Here is a 23,324-nt window from a genome sequence, read left to right on the forward strand (position 1 = left end):
CAGATTGCAATTACATTAGTGTAAGCTCAAAAAAGACGGTGCAATACTTTTGGGGTTTGTTGTGGAGTTATAATTGTAAGTCCTTGTTGGACTTGATCGACATTGGTAATTGTATAATTACTGTAATTATAATTGTAAGTCCTTGTTGGACTCACAGTAGAATTGATGATCGACATTGGAGTAATTACTGAATATGTCCTTGTTTATTTCCTTTTCTCCTTCCTCCCTTGTCACAACTGATTGTAGCTGATCTAATGAAGCATTATTCTTACTCTTATCCTAAACATTCTTCAAATTGACAGTTTTACCATGTTGATTTTTGGGGTTTTTTTTTCATGCCCATTCTATATAGGACTTTCATCACTAGGTATATGTAACCCAAACATTTACAAATGAGGAGAAAAGACAAAGGAATCATCTTACGTTGGTCCAGTTTGCTCACAAGAAAAGCCAAAGTATCTTGCCTCCTTAATATATTAATAATTTGAAGTCCCATGCAAACTAGTTATAAATTACTTTGCCCAAATTTCCCCTATGCATTTACTCCCCAACAAAAACAGTAATTAAACCCATAAAATAATAATATATAAAAAAAAGACGGCATTTCAACTTAACTTATAAGGACGATTCGTCAATCTCGTTCATGATATCTGTTCAAGAGATCTTGGTCCTTGTAATAGTGTTTTTCAGTCAAAAATGTTGGAAAAGACTGCTATCGAAAATGATACTATAACTATTCATAACACTCGCCGAAATTCTATTTGTAATACCGGAAGATTTATTTTCCCTCTGAAACGATCAGCTCTAAAACAATCTATGGAGTCAAGGAATAAATCAAGGAATAAAGCATACCCTGAGGTTAAAATCATCACTGTAGCTTTTATTAAAATCGTGGGGATAAATGAAAAAAGGCATACATATTATTTGGCATGGCATCTGGAAACAATTTTACAGTAAAGAAGAAAACGCTACCATTCCTAGTATTTCAAATGTCGAAGCCTATATTGGGTAACGGAATATTGAAGAGGAACCAATTGACACCACACACATTAGAGGAATTAATATACCTGCTGCAGCACAGTATATTGAATTTAAACTGAAGATACCAAACTTAACCAAAGATGAATCATGCAGGTACGCATTTGTATTAATAAAATCCTTCCATCAACTTCTGTTAGGCCCTTGAAATTACTAAAACGTATCAACTATTACAAGAAGCGTGTCATAAAATCGGAGGTCCTGGAATAGTTTAATTTATTTTAATGATTTAGATTTGTTTTTTCTATAGATTTTTCTATATATGCAATTAATTCTTAGATAAGGAAGGGGAGCTTCAGCTGTCGATCTACAAAATAGGAGACAAGCGAAAAACAAGAGAAGGGCAATGTGTAGTTCCATGTTTTTGTGAACTGAGTGAAAATCCTTGAATATTATCATAGTGAATTATAGTCATAGTGAGTGGAACTGGAATGCCCCATAGCCAAGGAACCTCTGATATATATCAGGTCCAGTACCTGGACAGTGAAGTCGTTCGATAGATTCAATGCAGTTCACTAATATTAATATTAAGCTTCCCCGCACTCATCTTTTTCAGACCCGGATTCCAAGGACCAACTGTCATTATGATTTGTCCTGGACTCGATAATACGCTATCTCTTCCTCAATTGCGTATTACGAGGATTTATCATTGACCTGGTATCATGCAGACTCTTGATCTTATGATGACTCATCCTAGACTCGATACTTCAATCGAAGGAGTCCTTTAGATATTATGGTAACTCTTCTTCAATTGTGTGCTACGAAAACTCACTGGCCTGGCGCCATGCGAACTCTTCTCGGACTGGAGTGAGATTATAATAATTTATCCTAGACTCTACACTACAATAACTCTCCTTAAATTATGTGCTACGATAACTTATCGTTGGCCTAGTGCCGTGAATAATCCTTTTGGAATTGATTTTATTTTAAGTTATCCTAAACTCAGCAACATAATTATTTGTCCTGATCGATGAAGAGTTGCCTACCCTTGCTGTAGTTTTACTCAAATAACTAAATAAATACACTTTTTGCTTCAGATTTGAGATACATTTTTTTATTAAAACAAATTAATTTTTATTGTGTTTAAACATTAACAAACCCTCAAATTTTTTGGAGCATTGAAGATATTCTGATAATAAAGGCTTCCTGCTTACTCGCTATTTAGTTTTTTAATTTTTTTGATTTATTATATTGATATGCAATTCCTTTCTTATTATCATGAGATTTATAATTTACCTCAGAAATGCAATTTGAAGGGGGTTTCCTTGTTCAAGGTTGACAAGATCTACAACATTTGAAACTTTTCCTTCTATTAATTTTCCTCTGAATTTGGGGCATACCAAATGAGTTAAATTTCTATTTTGTAGAACCAAAATAACTATTATAAAGTTAAGAATAAGATATTTTTCTATAATTATCCAATTATTTTCGTACCTAATTTATAAAAAAATTTTATTCAATAAACCTAAAAATATCTACCAAATATTGCAAACTTGGATTTAAAATTGAGACATTCTAACGACAACGATATTAGTCTAAAAATTAAAGGTTTCATTACGTTAGCATTTTTGCTGATTCCAAATGTAATCAATGGATTATTATACCAATGAAACGGGTTAATAAAAATCGGAATCAAAGATTCTAACAAATAATAGCGTAAAATAATTAGTAATCAAAATTTAAAGTTTCTGAAAGCCATAAATAATTAATACACAAATATTTAGAAAATAGTTTTTTTTTTAAATATCATCAAGATTTATAGGAATTATTTCTAAAAAAGTATCGTCGGCATAGAATTAAGACAATTTAAAATACAATACCATTAGGAGAAATATAAAGTGCCTGATATTTCGAGGGGCTGGAACTTTCCCCATCCATACGTACCACAATTAACCATATTTGATAATTATATAAAGTGTCGAATAAAAAAAATTAGAGACGTTTCTGTAGTCATTAAATATATATTCCCATTTATTAAAATGAATTAATTAATTAATGGAATTAAACATTGACAAAAGAAGGAAAATTTGTTTTACACATTAATGAAATGGGAGCCAAATTCTCATTCTGAATTGGAATGAATGAATATATAAAGTTGTATTATTAATATTCCTTGATAAATATTACTGAAGACTATTATTACAAATGAAGTTACATATCCAAATACCATCGTATCATATTATAAAAATACACTCAAAAATTCGATGAGTGAGTCACTTGTTAAGGTTATTATAACTTAGCTTACATAAGTTCCCTTGGAGGTATGAATTCCCAGTTCTAGATATATGACCCCGAGGATTCAAGTTCTTTGATGCTCCAAATATACTGAGCTGTACAGTTTTCCTCGCTTACATCTCACATTTCCTCTTGCTCTCCTACGATCCAACCTTTGAGTACCTCCTGAAATCATCTCAGTAATTTGCCTCACCATATTTACCCACCTGTTTCACTGATACATTCTGCCTCACAACAACGGGAAAATCACTGCTCTTGCCTAATCTAATGATATGTTTCTTTGTCCATCTATGAGTATTTCCAATATGAATAAACCACCATGTCTAAAGTCTAATGAGAAGAAACTAATTGAAAAAAAAAACTAAACGTGAACAAGTGTTCCAAACACATGCAGTCGATGAAGATATTGATATTTTAGGGGAATATTGTTTTATAAAGGGATCTATGTAGGTAAGCTCACCTCTGGAAAATTTGCCTTTGTTAAGTTTGTCGTGATTACTCCCTGTGGGAATATTCGCATTGGAAAAAGCTCTCCGGGCAAAGGAGTCGCAATTTATTTTATCAATTTTAATTCTTAGAAATTTATAGCAAAATTGCATTTTTAACGAATCGAGAATTTTTACTAGAATCGCATCGGAATCGGCATTGGGATTTTTTTTTTTTTTTTTTTTTGAATCGTCCCATTACTAATATTTATGATCCGTGTCCAAAAGGACAAGAATACATTTATGTATTTGGACATCACTATTTATATGAAGAAATTTAGAATATCATATCATAGAAATACTAATGTATGGGTAGGCCTGTTCCAGTTCTAAAACATCCAACCCGACAAGATGTTATTGTGCTGGAGTCCATCAACGCAGCAATGAAGCCACTACCTGACTAGTCCTCTAAGGGCAAAAATACGTCACAGTGTCCTCAGATAAACATGTGATGGAACTGATAAAAGGCAACTTTCTCTCTCCAGGGGTTGATGGCACTGGATGGACACCCAACATTAAGGGTCTTGACTAAAAAATACAAATCCCATTCATTCACAGTCCTACTGAGAAAGACCACTATCTTGGATCCAAGGTATCATGACAGCATGGAGGAGACAGATGGATTGGATGATATCAAACCAAAGCTTGTCGAAGAGATACTGGACATAATATGTGCAGAAGAAAGTAGAGAAGGTACGAGTGTTGAGAGCTGCAGCAACGCTGATGGAGGAAACCTGGATGAACCTACTTCTACCGCACCCTCCAAGAAAATGAAGCTGAGTGACCTTCTTCAAAACAGAAGAGCTCATCTTACAAGTCAGACCCAGGCTTCCTTTCCAAAAAGAGTGCAGACTGATACAGAGCAGACCAAATTCCTCCAAGATACACTTGATGCAATTTTTGATCTCTTGATGTGGTGACATGACAATCAAAGATAATATCATTAGATGGCCAAGTTGCCCAAAAGTACATACACATTTGTGTCACAAGCACCAGCTTAGAGAGAATCAGCACAGCTGACCTCATTGTTAATCCTGAGAGATCCTGCCTTAGCCACATTAAGTCAACATGTTGGTATTTCTTGCTTGGAATCTGCAAGACTAAAGAAGCTACAGATTGGCATATGACCTTAGAGGCATCCACTTTCAGTCTTGGGTTTTTTTTTTTTTTCTGTTAGTTTGCATTTTTTTCGCACAAAGATCCAAATTGACAGTTTTGCCTGTATTTCTAAGCTTAATATTTATTATTTGTTTAAATGTCTTTTAGATGTCCAGTGCCAGTGTTCTTTAAAAATAAAAGTGTATTTATCTTCGAAAGGGTGTACTTGCATCACTACGTCATTATCATTATACAAGTTGAAAATGGTGACAAAAGGAAATTATTTGGCTGAGTCAGAGTTGAGAGTCGTAAAATTTGTACCAACTCCGGCTAGATAAATTATTATAATTTATTTAAATAAAAGTTATTTATAATCTAATTCAAATACGAAAGACACATATTTTCTCCTTATCAAATTAACCTTTTTTCTTTATGAGAATGAAGGATTAGGAACATCCTATATATATATTTTTTTTTTTGGTGAGGCTAAGAAGTTATATTTATATGTAATCCTTTCAATTTTTGATATCCTTTTCTAAAATATTTGTAGGGAACTATTAAGAGAGGCTCAAATTGTGTAGCATCTCTGTTATATCATGAATTGCACCTTGTAAATGGTGTTCTGCGTCTTTGAATTCAATATGTTAATTTTACGTAATAAATTAGAACATATTACCAAAAATTAAATGTGTGAAAGATTTAGTTTAAGTTATCGTCAAAGTATCTACTATATTCAATGCTATATACTCGATGAAGTGTGGATTCCCACAAATACAGTAGTATAATTGGAGAACACTTTTAGACTAGTATAAATTTAAACTAATTTTACTGAAATGTTATTTTTTTATAAAAGTTATGTCTCAAATTTTGTAAACATATTATCTGACAACTCTTATATAAATTTTGATGAGATAAAAAAAAATGTAACTCTTAAGTCTTATATTGTGAAAAAGTTGACCTTGGAGGAACCAACGGATGGCATGGAGTTAAGAGGCATACTTATTGCATCGACTCAAAATACGTGGCTTTTGAATTGAAAATACCGAAGGACGATACATTGACATTCGATTTAGCGCAATATATTTTAAGGTATTTCAGGAAAACTCAATCAAATACATTAAAATTTTAAATCACATTATCAAGATATTCAGTAGATATAAAAATAGGCAAATCCTAGATACTTATTTTTGGATTTCTGATTTTTTTAGTTATTTTAATGTTGGGACTTTTTTTTAGTCTTGTTTATTTATTATATAGATTTTTAATGTTTAGTTATATTTTTACTAAATGTAATTTCCTAATGCAATGATGATGACGAAATAATTTGTAACTCAAAATTTTCAGGAGCAAGTAAAAATGCTCCACCTAGAGTACATCAAATCTAAAGAGACATAGTCACAATGTTGTTATTGAACAACACAACGGAAAAACAGATGCAGAAAGTCCTATTTCAGTAAATTGGACACGAGACAAACGTTCTGCTTCTGTTTCAAGATTCTTCATCAATGAAGAAATAACTGTTACTATCCCTGCTTAAAAATTCAGGTATCATTTATTCAAGTTAGTTGTAAAAAACAGCGTTCCATTACGACTTTTTCCACAACCTGGTTGTATGGGGTTGAATGGTGAAATGGCTAAGAAAGTTGGAATATCTTTAAATGGAGAGCACATAATAAGTTTTTGTTATTGTTTATTATTACTGTTGTAATACTTTGGACCTCAAGTAATGTCATTAATTACATGTTTGAGAATCGCAAAAAGTAAATAAGTATATTTGTGAACAGCAGCAAGTCCCCAAGAGTCTTTATTTCTTCGCCAAATCACGAGACAGCTAAGTATTCACTTCATTGTTGTCATATGGGATTCAAGATTTCAAGTTTTTCTCCGAAACAGTAAGTGTATTTCCTAATAGTGGTGGAGGATGCTAGATATTTCTCTCCTTGACGAAGGACTTTTGTGAGAGGAAGATGAAAAACACCAAACTGAACCCTCATCTATTGGAATAACCTTTCTGACTTGAAGATTACTAGGGCACTAGTTTTCCTAATTTTATAATACGAGGGATTTACCAAAGAATATACTAGTCACTACGATATCTTTATAATCAAGCACGCTCAAGTTTTCGAGGAAGACTTATTACTATCAGCATAAGCTTGGAAATATGGGGATATATCATATAATATAGGAGTTGATTTTTTTACCCAAAAAGTTTAAAAATTATAAATTCAACTGCTTCATTATTTCATTCATCAATGTTTTTTTTATGAAGGACTTCTAAGGAGTTTACATAGTTATCCGGTTGTTTTAAAATTTCCATTAATCTTGATAGTGATATCAATAGTAATTCATTGTTTACTGTAATCTAACAGAAGACAAATAATTATATATATATATTAGAGTGTTCCCAATTTTTTAAAGTTGACCAAATTCAAAATCATTATGGATCATGAAATGTGTTTAGGTATTGGTAATGACTTCCTAAATTATTTTTTCTGTGCCATCAAAAACCGTTACTCTCCATCCCATCAAAATTCCAGCATTCTGGAAGTACTTCAAAATGAGGTCAAATTAAAAAAAAAAATCTTATTATAATTAAGGCATAAGAAAAGAACTTATTTTGTAATTTTTTTGACTTTATTATGTAGTCGGTTTTATAAGTAAAAACTCATGAAGTAACTATTGACGGTATACAAATATAATTAAATAATAATGGGTTGTCTATTTATTCAGCTATTAATTTAATTAATTTTTTTTTCCAAAAACAAGATACAAATGGCACTAAATATACATAAATCGTGAAATAATCAGCAAATTAATTCATGAAATCATACTTTTGAAAGTTTTTATTCAATTTTTATCTTAAGGGATTTGTAACAATTAAATTTTTTGTGTCTTTTCTCTTTATCATATATTTTGTAGGATTCCCTCGTTGTTGATGTTATATATCTTTCAACGATTTGAGAATTATACGGAATATTTGTAGAGCTTAATCTTCACCTTGTGCACATTTTAACAATTCATTTTTTGTTGTATCAAATATTAAAGGATGTTAAGTTTAGTAATTTTTTAGGATTTTTATTCAAGGTTATTAGATATTGGTAACTAGTTAGACGCCTATTTAGAAATTCTTTAAGTGTAAAAAAAAAATTCTGACTTGACCTTTTCGTGTTTTTTTACAATCTTCTGCGATGATGTCAACTAGTTTGAATCAATGACGTATAGGGGCATTTTATGGATATACAAAGCAGAAATTTATCTTAAGTAACACGGATTTTTTAATTTCTTTCGTCGGAGTTGAGATGCTGGTTTGCTTAATTTATTGAAAATAAAAATTGGTCGATCTGTATTTGATGTGATTAAATCTTTAATATGAAAGAAAGTAGGCCCATAGACATTTAAAATCATTATAACAAGCTCCACTGATTGAAAGGGTAGAAGCAGTAATAATCCAATCTCGCGTCTTGCACTGGATGTTCCAGTTTCCAGGATGTTTAAAAAAAAAAATCAGCTATATAATGTTGTACCTTTTGTACAATCTGACAAATATGGATAAAGTACTATTGATCTTTGCTCAAACATTAATGTACATATTCATCTATGTCTAGTACACTCCCTTTGATAGCCACAAATGTTAAAGTGTACTTTTTACCTGAACAATTTGAAATTTGAGAGCTGTGTAAGATTTTGGCCCTTTAGTTTTCGTTTCATAGTATTTAACTATTTTTATAAAGTCAGTTCATTCATGTGAAGTAAACAAATAAAGAACATCAAAAACAAACAAATCCCAGAAAACATATGATAAAGAGAAAAGACCCAAAAAATGTAATTGTTACAAATCCCTTAAGATAAAAATTGAATAAAAACTTTCAAAAGTCTGATTTCATGAATTAATTTACTGATTATTCAAAGATTTAAAACCTATGTATATTTATTTCCAATTTTTTCTTGTTCTTCAAAAATTTAATTATATAAATAGCTGAATAAATAGAAAATCCATTATTATTTAATTATATTTGTATGCCGTCAATAGCTATTTAATGAGTTTTTACTTATAAAACCCACTACATAATAAAGTCAAAAAAATTATAAAATTTGTTTTTCTTTTCTTATGGCTTAATAATTATAAGGTTTTTTTCTTTTTTTAATTTGAATTACTTTTTGAAGTACTTCTGGAACGCTGGAACTTTGACCAGATGGAAGGTAATGGGTTTTTGATGCCACAGGCAAAAAAAAAAAAAAAAAATACAACACCTAAACACATTATCCATGATAATTTTGAATTTGGTCAACTTTAAAAAATAGAGAACACTCTAATATATATATATAATCCTGTGGACGCCCCTGTGTAAGACTATTTTGTTTGCCAAACAGATATGTTTATGTTTATCTTAATGTTTATTAATAGAAACATAATATGAAAGTTTTTTAGGCAAATAATATATAGAAAACGCTTGAGGATGAGTAACAATTAATTTGTAATATGTTCTTTCTATTGTCAGAAGATGTAAAATTTATGAAATGTCGCTGGTCCGGTTATTTTAACAATATTGATATATTACAAAAGGTATTATCCTTTAGCACACGTGTATGAACCTATAGTTAAACAAAATTCATAGTTATGTTCCAATCTATTGGATTACACGTATTAATTTGCTTACAAACCACATGTACTAGGTGATTCATAAGTCTTAGGACAGCAAGTTCAACTAACTAAAAGACGCGTTTATATGCTTTAATTCTGCCTTTCAATATGATTTACACAGCCTCCACTTTGTTTGTTAAAAACTTTTTCCTAAAACGGCTTTTTCATTTGAAAGGGTTCAGCTCTAACGCCATTCAGAAAGGCCAGAAAAAATCTCAATGTGTCCACTACATAATCAAGTGGTACAAGGAGACCAAGAGTTTTGATGATATGCCAAGGAGTGTTTGCCCTAAGTCCATGAGGACATCCAGGTAGATCGAAACAACGAAGTCGAAGATCAAGAGCAAAAAGAAACGCTCTATTAGAAAGAAAGCTCATGAGGCAGGTGTGTCAGGAGAAACCATACGTTCAGTGGTCAGGGAGCACCGGGAGGCACAAACTGCAAACTTTGTGCAAAACCCCTTTTGAGCACTTTTGGACTAAGGATATGGTGCTCTTCCCCAGATCTCAAGGTAAAACAGTCTTGAGAGCTGTAGTTGCTGCAAATGGTGGTCATGTGTAAATAAATATAGGTATGTGTACTTTCTGGCTATTGAAGTTGTCCTAAGACTTATAGGTCACCCTATAAAAAATATGGAAAAATTATTTTATACATAAGCTTTTTACATTTTTGGTAAATAAATGTCTTAGTTGGAGAGCTATTCATCATAAATATGTGTATATGTATGAAATGTGAATAATATATCATTTTATTTTTGTCTTGGGATTTTTGAGACATTTTCTGCCTACGTGACAATTCAAAGATTTACATTCATTTCTAAAAAATTCAGAAAATTGTTTCTTTGCATTATTTAATATTTCTTATCCATACAAAAATGTATATGAGTAATTAGTAGTGACATTATTGTGATGTTGACAAAGTGAGCAAAGGCCATTTCATTACATTTTTTTTCTGATGTAAAAATATATTTCATATAATAACAAAAGTCCATATATATATATTTTTTTTTTTGAAGTTTTTAGGTTTTGATGCCATAATTTGCTTGATAGAAACCAATAATGCGAATCTCTACTAATAGTTATATTGTGTCGAATTTGACATTCAAAAGTTTTCCATTAACTTAATTTGCTAATATTTACCTTAAATTAAAGAGTATTTTTAAAACAAATAAATACATAAAACATTTGAAAAGACTACGTTTCCCCCAATATAACTTTTAAAAATATGATATTTTCACTTTTTCGTTGCTTTGTTTCAATATTGAGCCATGTTTGAAGTTAACTTTAAAAATTTATTGGAAATAGATATATTTGAAAATTTATTTATCATTTATTTATTTTCCATTCTCAAAAGTGTTATCAACCCGACAGAAAATATATAAAATACTTTTTTACATCTATCAAATAAATGAAAAGTGTTAGATAAACTGATAAATTTTTCCAAGCACAAACTCATGATCAATGTGTTACATACAATTAGAATAATATATCTAATTGACATCTGCAAGGAAAAAGTAAAATAAAGATAATATAATATGTGTATTTAAAAGAAGTCTATATTTTTTAATAGATTAATATTATTTTTTCCCTTCATATTTATCTCATTGGCAAACAAAACTAATTACATGACGGTCGGACTCGACGATTTCTATTACTTTATCCATAATTTCGACGATAACGAAATAATAATTCGAAATTACTTGAAGGGAATCCACGAAATCAAAATTTCGTGTGGTTTTACAGTATTCCAACCGTCAACACTATTGATATTTTCTGCCACCTGACATGGGTTCTACCCTTGATCGAAAGAAAAAAAAACCTGTAAAATATGGCGTATTTCTCTTTGCTGGTGTCCATCTTTGACACGCGCTCAAACAATGCTTATTCAAACTGTCAGTAAAGTCTTTTTTTTATTACGAAATCTTATGTTTCCAACGCCATCTAACGTAAACTGCACAATCACACTTAGACAATGCTACATACTAAATCATCTATTGGAGAAAGAACGTATTTCTTTTACTCCCTCTATTAGACCAAGCTTGATATATACAACATAATTCCCAAGATTTTAGGTACAATTTAAAATGCATGATTGATATTCGTAGCCACATTATAAGCTAAAAGTTAAAATGATTAAAAGTGTTGGTATTGTATCAAAATATTTAACTACACTATATTTAAGCTCAAAATAATATTGAAATGAATAGATAGCACACGATTTGAAATAATGTGTATACGAGATGTGAAATTACTATATTTCAAAAATATGTAGACCGTACTATATTTTATGTAAATATGTATATATACGAGTTCTAAGTGTGAATATTATAATTTTAATATTTGATATAATATGAGTCTGTACTCTAAAAAGATACATGCCTTCATTTCAACATTAACAAATGTATATAACTTGAGTATAATCAATAAAAAAACATACAAATCTAATATATTGTATATAATACATTAATCTATGCCTTGTTGCTATTAGGAGGTGAACAATTAGGTACAGAGCTACTCCAGACTCCAGCACCTAAACATTCAAGCATTTTAGCTCCTTTTAACACAAGTCCTTCAGAAGAGCATTTAAAAGAAACAGTATCTCCAACTTTATAATAAAATTTCACATCTGAGATAGTTCCCCCAATAACTGACCCTGGGTATGTACACGCCCGCACACAAGTAGGCGCCAGATTTGACCAATCCCCACTTTCATTGCAGCGTGATACGGGTTGACCCTCCATCATGTAGCCCGATTTACATCTAAACTTGACCATATCCCCCGTGTGGAAAAATTTCTTTCCTCCTGTGTTTACAAATCCTGATTCTGGATTTTCTGGCGAGGAGCATGAAATTGGTAGACACTTTGGCATAGGTTCGATTGACCATTTACCTGATCGTAAACAAGTGGCCTCTGACGATAGAGTCCCTTCTAAATAAAATCCAGGAGAACAGGAAAAATAAGCTTTTGTACCACTGTAAATTTTATTGTCCAGAATGCCACTCATACGCACAATAAGCTCAGAGTTATTTGGTTCTATTATTTCTGGACAGGTAATGTTCATGCATGCAGGAATAGGAGAGCTCCAAGAACCAGAAGGATAGCAAACTGCTTCAACGGGGCCTCCAATCAAATCGTTTCCATTATTACAAGAAAATACTACTTTGGTATTCATTTTCGTTTCATTTGTGGAGAGAATGAGGCCTGGTGATGTAGCTATGTTTGGACATCGAACCTATAAAATAAATGAAGTGGTTAGTTTTGTATATAATATTTTATAGCGAACAAAAAATTATTTTTGAATTTTGACCGAAAAATGTAGTTCTGACATAAGTAAAGATTATTAGATGTTAAATAAAATAATTCTTGTCAGCAAGAGTTTTCTAAAGGATTTTTATTAGCAACTCTATTGGTTTTTTTCACCATATTTGTTTTTAAAGAAAACTTGTATAACTTATGTATTGTTTTTTTGTAATGCAAAAGTTATTATTAACTGGTCAATAAGGATTAATTATCTCAATATTTTAACCAAGTATAATCTTAAGACCAATTTAAGGGGGAATGAATAATTGATTTCTCTGCAAAAAAAAAATTGCAAACTCGGCCAAAATTTAAATAAGTTTGAAATTAACTATAGTGTATCTTTTTTTGAACTTCTTCTGTTTATATTAGACAAATATGTGTATTTATCAAGAAATCAAATTTTAAAAATATCAATGTACAAATGTTTAAAATTCAAACATCCTTACTTTTTTTTTCATAAGTAAGTTAGTAAAATGAATAGCTCAAGGTTAATAGAAATACAAGGTTATACCATTACGTGTGTATGACTGATGTTTGACTTCCATCACGCTTTTAATATTGACGTCATAGTAGATGAGTAGTTGCGTGTTTTGTCAAAATCTGGTTTTCTTGCCCAGAAGTCTGTACGATACATTAAATTGAAAATTCTAGCAATAGTGACGTCATAGAACATATGTGGTTATGTGTTTTGTCAAAATCTACCTGTCTTGCCCAGCAGTGGGTACAATACATCAGATTGAAAATTCTAGCAAGCCCCATTACATGATGGTCTAACCTTGAATTTCTATTGATCTTAGAATAACTGAATTTTTTCCCCAGAAAATCACATTTGGTGTCCCTTATTAACCTGAGTAAATATTTTTAAATTACAATATATGATCTAAACATTATGTGGGAATTATTTCATACACTAGCTTTTTAGGTTCTAAAATGGTCAACCAAACAAAAATGACTGATATATGATTTTCTTACAATAAAAAATTTATCAAAATCAACCAACTAATTATATACCGGGGCATTAAGCGGTGGTTAAATATTGTAAATATAGGCTATTTATGGTTTAATAATAGAACAGTAGACCTTATTTCTTAGTTAGGGCACTACGAACACTTTGAAAAAAAAAAAAAATTTTTTTAAATATTGTAGACTGAAAAACAATGCTAGTACAAAAAATATATTTAATAATCAAATGGATCTAAATAGTTTTTCTTTGACTAAAAGAAAATAATTTGCAATATATACGGGGCCAATACTCATTCTGTTCATGTTGCACAATTGTGGTTTGAGCGATTTTTTAACTCAATTTCGCCCTCTACTGTGAACAACTCGACCATTTGAAGCGGGTAATAGAACAGAATCGGCCAACATTGGTCAATAGGAGACAACAAGACGTCACCCAGACAACGCCAGGCCGCACACATCTTTGATGACGCGCCAGAAGCTCCGGGAGATCGGATTGGATGTTCTTATGCATCCACCGTACATTCCAGACCTGGCACCAAGTAATGACTACCTGTTCTTGTCTATGACAACGCTCATGGTGGTACAAATTTGGCCTCAATAGAGGCCTGTGAATAATATAGTGTTTTTGCCAATAGGGACCAGGGACTCTACGAGAAGAGCTTTATGAAGTTGGACTCTCATCGGCAACAAGTTATTAAACAGAGCGGGACAAATATGGCTTAAATCGGAGGATTGAAAGACTTTTTATAAAGCATTAAATTACAGGGAAAATTACGAAATTATTTTTCCACCAACTTATTATTACCAACGTTGATTTTTAATTGAATAATGATTTTTATTTTATTTAAGTATGAATAATACATTATACAAACCAAATATACACTTTTACCTCTTTGACGATGATATCAATGGTATGACTAATGTTCATTGGTGTTTTACAAGTATAAGAACCTGTATCTGACACTCGAGCGTGGTAAATGGATAACCGATATTCCAACTGAGCATCTCGTCCTGGATCTGTTGTCCATCCCTATGGGGGCATAGATTAATAACTAAATTAAGATATTATTTCTTTCATAAAACTAAGTTATTCATAAACACTCTATACAATTGTATTTGTATAATTATTTCATTAATGGTGTAATCATGTCTATTTCAGGAAACATAATTTGTATGTATAGTTAAAAGTTCTTTTTTCAAACATTTATATTAAAGTTCTCAAACAGCGGCCTAAAAGTAGCAAATGTTTGACCCCATAATCACATAACTCGAGAAACATTATTATAAATCATCTTAATGAGATTTTTGTTTTCGGCCTAAGTTGCTTTTATGATTTATTACTCATATAATTTTATTTTATATAATATATGTATTCTATATATATGTATATACATTACTAAGATATATTATATAACAATGAAACCTATTTATACAAATAGTTACATAATTTTTTTATACCTTTAAGAAAATAAAGATATGTCGACACTTTTTGGGCAAAATTGTATCATTATAATCCTCAACAAATTCATTGTCTACAAAACTAAGGATACCATGATAAAGAGTATGTTATATTTGTTCTTAATATAGCACTTAAGATTGGTCCCGCCCCTAGTTTGGTCTCTTTTATTGGTCCTTGAAAAACGCCCCAAAAATTTAAAACACCTTTAACAAAGATCACTTAAATAACTATACAATACTTAAGTGATTTTTCGTTAAACTTAAGAATATTTTAAGGAAGATAAAAGGCCTAATTGTAGTATTTATATTTCTTATAAATATTCAATTCCTGATGGGGAAAATGGATTGCTGTCATTTTTTTTATTTATTTTTTTTGGAAACGTAAATGGCTTAGCTTAAATAATGATTTCTAATTTGGCAAAAAATATCTGATGAAAGTTTGAACAATTTGGAAAAGAAATTGAGGTAGCTCAGGTCCCTAAAGTTTTCTAAAAATTTCATTTTTGTTATGATAAGAAATTGAGCACTATATATTGGCATTAATATATTTTTATAATTATTTCCAAAAAAGAAAAAATATATATTTATTTGTCCAAAATAACGTTAATTGAAATTGATTTAAATTTAGCTCATGCCTTATCTTTTATTACATTATCTTATCGAAACCCAACTATTTGACTGATAAATATCAAATTTTGCAACTAGGGTTAGTACACATAAAATCAATAAAATAATAAACTTGACCATAGCGACCTTTTCTCGAAAAAAGCACATTTTAATTTAATTTTAATCATAAAACCAGCCATTACAAATCTTAGTCATCTTAGTAATACTAAACAATATATAATTTGGATACATTTTTCTGCATGATGTATCAAATAAATTAACAAGACTTTATTCATATTTATATATTTAAAAACAATATTTTTATTCTTTTCCAATTATTTCATTTTGAAATAAATTTATTTTCAAATCAGTATATTTTATTTTAGTATAATATCGTAGATATAAATATTTTATAATTCCTTAGTGTAAGTTTTAGAGAAATGTTGGTGATTTTGTAATTATTTTTTGTTGGTGTTGGGGTAGATCCTTCGATGGTCTTCCACGACTTACAGAAGACATTGAAGTTGTGAATCGTGTTTTGTTATTAACCCAATATATTCTGTGATGAGCGCCACTCTCCCTTCAGCATACAGTGCGTACATAGAGGGAAGCAACTTTTTATGACGTAAAGCAGAGTCAAATTAAAGTACGAAATTGTTTTTGATACTTTGATTTGGACATAAGAAAATTTGCGTCCCACTTAGCAGAATAGCTCAAAAAACAGATTGTCAGGAAATATTGACAACTGTCTTTGTTGGTTTTTACTTACTGAAAATGAGGGGAATTTAAAAAATTATATTTAAATTGTCAGTACCTAACCTAAAAGTATTGGTAAGACAATCTAGATTCAATGGAATAAAAATCATTTGTATAAATATTTACTAATAAAATCCAATTTTACTAGCCACGACGACTTACATACCAGCACGAACACTTACATTTATTTTAATAATTTACTGGAAAAAAGGTACATGTATACTTATTAACTGCGCTAAGAGTATTATATCTAATAAAACAATCGCTTCCTCCTTTCACCTGCTACCCTGGATAACCATGGTAAATGATTGTACATATAAAGTACATATGCAATACATTAAATACTTGGGTGAATAGTTATAGAAGGAAAATAAAAACCTTAAGTTTATTGCTTTATAGATTACTTTTGTTAATTTCAGAGTGATATGTTTTTTTTTTGTTCTTTAACGCAGTATTTATTAATTATTTGTGTACCATCAACATATATGTCTGAATGGCATTTATATTTCATTTTAATATAGAAAATGAACCAATATTGAGAGTAAAATAGTAACTTAAATGAACGTCTTAGGAAAATCTTTCTCTTGGGAAGTATAAAAAACAATAAGGAAAAAGTAGTAAAATCGAGATAAAAATGCAGAGTATTAATAATAAAAATTTATTTTCGCTTAGATTATTCAATTTATAATAAGTATACGCATGTTGTAGTATATTTAGCTCTTTTATAATTTTTTTTCCTTCTTCAAATCGTAATGTGAAGACATTCCTTAGGTTTTTAAACATCCCAAGCTAAAAAACTTACTACTCTCACACATTTTGGATCTTCTCAATTTAATAAATAAATATTTTTTAAACTATGGTCTTAACTTTTATATGAATAAAAGAAGCTAAATTTGATGAGCCGTTTCAAAGTCTATGATTAGAAATAAATCAGTAATTCATTAATGATAGTGGTTTTTATTTGTGTATATTATGAACTACACAAAAAACGGATAGGAGGAACAAAATATCACAACATTCGCCTCTTTCTTATAACTTACTATACTTTTTCTTTTGAATGTACTATGAATGGTAAATATGTAATATATAATTTTTAAGAGTTGTTTTGTGAGAATACAAGATCGTTTTATTATACTGTGATCATCTGGGTTACGAAAAAATTGGGAAATATTTTATGTTCACAAAGCTTTCTGTTCGTATCTCAAGGAGAGGTAAATAGATAAAGGCTATCAAAAATGGTGCATTGCAAATATTTATTAGTACGTATATGAAAGATAAGAATAATGTTACTTAATAAAATCGTTTCTGTTAATGTTATTGTACCAGTTTTTTTTAGCCATTTATATTCATTTATCAGTTAAAAATCATTATAGAGCTTATTATTGTTTTTGTTAAATGAAAAGTTTTCAAAATATCCAAATTTCGAAATAAATGGAATGATTTATCTAGTGCACATAGCTTTGGTTGTTATGAAGACTAATGTAATTGCTTATTTTTTAATTTTTTGGGTAGAGTATTCTATTTTAATGTTCCTTCTTTAAAAAAAATAAAAATCAACATTCAGGGTCAACTTAAATGTGATATTTACAATTTTTGCTATGCAAAATAATAAATAATATTATCGATATTTTAGAATATTCGAGAAAGACATGAAAAACTATATTTATAATTTATGTACTTGGAAAAAGAACTAACCTTCGTTGAAGGAGGAGCAAAAAAAGTTTGTCAATAAGGAAATATTTATTTCTGCTTGCAAACACTCCAGTAAAGTAAAAAAAAAAACAGTAAAACATACTACCATAAGTTTTAATACTATAAAGACCCAATTATTTTTGGCTAATTTTAATTTTTTTTGAATTATGTTTTTAGCATTAATATGCGTCATTTATTTTATAACTGGGCTAAAATGAAATAAACTTTATCTCCTCATCTTATATACTGTCAAGGTGCGTCCTTTTACGTAAGCATTTTACGGTTCTGGTTCTGATGATAAATTAGTTGACATTCTTTTCAGAATCTAACAAATTATCAAGCTTCTCTCTCTTCACATAAATTCAAAGGTTATATAGCTTTTCATTGAAGTCAACACTCTTCTCGTTGTCTTTTTCTTTGTATTATCTTCTCCTTGTACGTCATGGGCAACAAGTGTAGGGAAGTATAAACAATTCAATCTAAAAACAAGGAAGACTATGCTCCTAACATCGACCTAAAATATCGTGTTATTGTTGTGACGTAGTCGCCCTTTTTTTCTCTTTTCACTAAGGAGGAGACGGCGGCCTGTTCAAACTAAAGGACTCTAGGTAAAGAGTGGACACTCAAGGCAAGGAAGGTAAGATTTAGTAATTCTCAACTTTGATCGGCTTAAAATTAGAAGCTGCTACATGTCCCTCCAGACACGGAGCCAGTTTGAACAAGTCGTCTCCCCCTAATGAAAAGAGAAGAATAAGGACGACTACGTCACAACAATAAGACGATATTATTATAGATCGATGTTAGGAACACAGCCTTCCTTGATTTTAGATTGAATTGTTTATTTTTCCCTTAACCGCTCTTCCCCTAGTGTCATTTAGTTCAAACTAGCTGAGTGCCTGGAGGAACATGCCACAGCTTCTAATTTTAAGCCAATCAGAATGTAGAACTACTAAATCCTACCTTCCTTACCTTGAGAGTCCACTTTTTGCCTAGAGTCCTTAAGAATTCATAACAACAATGGCAATAATCTTAAGAGAAATTTGACAATTTGTTAGATTATGAGTAATTAGTACACGATGACATGTATAATTTATTATTATTATACATTAATTATATAATCTTTTCATCCTCACTACACCATCACGAATTCAATGAAGTCTCAAATTAATGTAGATTAGGGAAGAAGTTGTTGGAAATGGTATATTGCCTTAGACGATACTACAAGTAGATCCGGACTTATATTACTTATTTACCCATTAACCCTTAGCATAGGTTTGTAATAGTAATCAGAAAAACCGGATGATTAGGACTCGTTATTAGAAAAATCCAGAACATGAGGACTCGGACTTGACCTCAATAATGAAAAATTGGGCTCAAATACAGCTCTGAATATTGGATCTTTACTCTCTTCTTTCATAATATTTAGTATTTAGAATGAGTAATTATATATGGAATATGAAGAGGATCTATAATGAAGGTACAAAATAACTAATGAGAATTATGAATATAGGTAGTTACTAGACAATAATAAAAATATCTTAATATTTGCTTTCTTATATGGATTGTACCATGTAGGTTTTATTGATGATGCCTTTGACGAAAATGTTAAGCGGTTGCATTCATCAGTACACCTTTAAGTTGTGCGCATAAATTTTCCTATAACAAAAGGAATCGAGTGGTCTATTAAAATCTGAATTTTAAAATTGAACAAGATGTAATTTATTAATTAACAATAAAATTTCAACAATATTAATACTTTAAATAGATTTGTGTCTGAGCTCTCTTATTAATGTAACCGTTATTAACGTAATGATGACCTCAAGGCAGCACCGGAAGGTCTGTCACCCCCTGTAGATATAGTTATCTGTTATAGCGTCCCAGTGCAGGTTGACAGTGGTTTTGAGGGAATCGGTCTTTGTATGACGTACACTGTAAGGCTTACCCTCGACATACCGGGTGTAGAAAAAGTACTGAGACCTGCCTCTAAGTAGTCATTAAAATACCCGTAACTGATCAGGATGATGTTGTATATAGAAAATTTTATTTTATAATATTTTTTACTATAACAATGCATATTAATTATGAATTTGGCCACCAACGGCCTCCGGAACCCCTTAAAAACATTGCCAACTAAGTATTTTTTTCATGATCATTCACTGCTGGTTTAGGGAAGTCAGGGCATCAAAAGCTCTAAGGGGCCAAAGTTTCTTGGACCAGAAGTTCATTTTGCTACCTATACAATCTCGTACAATATTAGCAGTATGGCCGGAACCCCATCCTTCTAAAATACGTACGTGTCCTTGTTGGACTTCTTCATGGTCTTGGTGATCTATGGGACCATATTTTCCTTCAATACTATCACAGAGGCCGGATGTTTTCTTGCTGACTGTCCTGATGCTGTTGTCAGCCTTACTAAACCATACCACCCGACCAAAAAATTACGCGTTTTCTGTTGTGCTTCAGATCATTAAAGAGTTGTTGACATCCCTGAAAACAGAGTTAGGTTTGACGTTAGACAAGAGTGGCCTCTCAATTCTTCTAAGTGGCCTTCGTCCAGCTTTTTTTGATGGTCTTGCCCCCAGTAGACCGATACACCTTCTTCTTGGAGTACTCTGATATATTCATCGTTGGGTTGACCTTAAAAGCATCCATGATGTCTTCAGGGATCACTTTGATGGGTTTTCCGCTCTTGGATTTGTCCTTAAGATTGTCCCCATTAGTCAAACAATTTTTGACGAGACAAACTGTGGCCTTGCTGACGTTTAAGGCCCTCATGATGTCCTAGGTGATCCTCTCACAAAAACAATAGGAACTTTAAGATTTACTCAACAATACCTATTAAAAACTGTATTTTTAGAAGGTCTCATTACTTTTACAATGCCCAGTACACCCAAAAGGTGTAGTCGAGGGGGCTGACTTTAGGGCAGTAGGGGGGGCAAAATTGTCAAAAAAGAGTTCATAAGAGTATTGCAACGGAGGAGATGAGTTTCTTTCATTAATGGTGTTAAAAAAATCCTTGTCCACTCTCACAAGGGTCTTTCCATCCACTTTTTTCATAGCTCTATTGACTGTCTGGTGTTAAATCCCGAGATTTCTTGCATGGGGCCTCATTTACTTGAGGGGATTGACCTGGTCTGTTTTCTTTAATTCCTCCGTGTAGGGTTTGACCTTTTTGACAAAGCCCTACTACCTCTCAAACGTTTCAGACTTGCTAACGACGTAGACGGTGGTTCTGGAGACACCCAACTGATTGGAGTGCGCGAATGATAAAAATGTGTTGATAACGTTCAAGCGTCATTTTCTCGACTTGTACGTAAGCTAGTGAGCTTAAGTTAGTAACTAATAGTTTATGCGTTAATATATCGAATTACGAATTAATTCCAATCACTCAATCTTAGTTAATTATTTAATTAGTATTTTTTCAAACTTCAATTGACCACCCAGTATGTCATGAGTGGATATGATTGTCGCTGTTGATTTGTTAATTGCATTACTAACACCATTAAGACTGACTAGAAGTCATCTGTGTGCTAATTAACATTTTTGATTAGCATAATTACGAAACAGAAATTTTTAATTAAGGGATAAAAGTCTTTGTATTTTCGAATTAATAAAGACAAAAGGTATTTTGTTCAAATCATGAGTGAGAAAAGGGACATACAAAGTAAATACAATAAGCTCAAACCACGACAATGAAAAACTTCAGTTTCTTGCCACAGAAATAGGAGCCAAAAACGTTCTTAATTGGTCTATTGTAAGCCTTCTTAATATCCTACAAATTTATTAAATAAGGGCAACCTATCAAAAGTCATGGATCGTAGTTTCGTCTAGAACAAGAATTTTATCATTTTTTACAAGTTCTTTTTTAATCTTTGATGACACTGCTTTTCTTTGGGAACCATTGAATTTATCATGAAATAGCGAGAAGGAATGTTTTTGGCAGTATGAAGTTCCATTAATTTTACAAAATTTGGATGACTATGAATATGGAGTGGTACATTGCAGGAGGCATGCATCTTGCTCACCTCCGATATAAAACTAATATTTAAATAGAACAATTATATAATAAAGTATAATTGTTATATTGATTTGGTCCAACATAATAATGAATCAGATTCTTGGTAAGATCCAATATTGTAATTAAGAAACTAACATGATTTTGATAATTATAGGACATGGCAGTTTAATATTGTAATATCTAGGATCCATACCGTTAACTCTTCTCATGCATGTATTAAAAACATTTTTGGAAGAAATGAACGAAATGGAGATAATCAACGGAAAGTCATCATACTCGTGTAAGATTCCGAGATTAAATAAACTTATTTTTGACAAATTTCAAATACATCCCTATGATATTCAATTTGACTTCAGAATTAGAAATGATAACTCTAATGCTACTAATCCTCCAGTTATTACCATTTCTATAAAAAAATAAAAAAATGCTAAAAATATTTTGTTGACGCATAAGTTGGATGAGATACGTGTTATCTCTCTCCTCACAAAAGCTCAATGAGAATTAAATAACATCATCAATGAAGACTTTCTTTTAAAAAAACTTGGAATCTCCTGACTTTCTTCAACTAAGGAGAAGGTCAGGAATTTCCCACATTGTTCCAAAAAGAAGTGAAGCATATTGTATGCAAACCTAAGAAGTATTTATGATAAATTTTGAACTTTTGAGATGCATTATTAACGACTTCACGCCTGGAATTGTTTGTATAACGGAAATGATATAATCATAGCAACAACAAAAAATTTCTCATCTCTCGCACAGATCGCTTAATGGGGACCATGAAAAAAGGAGGTAGTGTGGTTTTGTTTTTTTTCTTTGAAGATATCAGCTGTTCTTTATTTAAAGAGATCTTTTAAATCAACTTTCAAATATGGGGATTCCAATGTGATAATCATAGTATCATTTCCATATATCGCTCTTCTAGTACCAAGCAAAATGAAGAACAATTAATTTCTACTTATGACATGGTTTCAGATTCAGATACGGTGTCACTGCCAAAAGACTGAATAAATAATTAGGGTAGAAAATAAACAT

The 23,324-nt window shown here is 31.0% G+C and overlaps 1 protein-coding gene and 1 long non-coding RNA gene across 2 annotated transcripts in view; one reads left to right on the plus strand and one right to left on the minus strand.

Annotated features, from left to right (window-relative positions):
• Window positions 1-648: 648 nt before the first annotated feature.
• LOC121122061 (uncharacterized) lies at window positions 649-2,202 on the plus strand. The gene is made up of 2 exons (XR_005865677.2): window positions 649-1,134; window positions 1,318-2,202. It is a non-coding gene; the product is annotated as an uncharacterized lncRNA (long non-coding RNA).
• Window positions 2,203-11,716: 9,514 nt separating this feature from the next.
• The window catches only part of Hasp (Hig-anchoring scaffold protein), a 180,010-nt gene continuing 168,402 nt past the window's right edge, over window positions 11,717-23,324 (minus strand). Inside the window, exons 13-14 of the mRNA XM_040716736.2 lie at window positions 14,652-14,792; window positions 11,717-12,731 (exon numbers count right to left, since the gene is read on the minus strand). Coding sequence (XP_040572670.1) covers window positions 11,967-12,731; window positions 14,652-14,792 — 906 coding nt within the window. The 3' untranslated portion in view covers window positions 11,717-11,966. The remainder of the gene's footprint in view (window positions 12,732-14,651; window positions 14,793-23,324) is intronic.

This window comes from Lepeophtheirus salmonis, chromosome 7 (genome assembly GCF_016086655.4).
Source record: "Lepeophtheirus salmonis chromosome 7, UVic_Lsal_1.4, whole genome shotgun sequence".
NCBI classification, from domain to species: domain Eukaryota; kingdom Metazoa; phylum Arthropoda; class Copepoda; order Siphonostomatoida; family Caligidae; genus Lepeophtheirus; species Lepeophtheirus salmonis.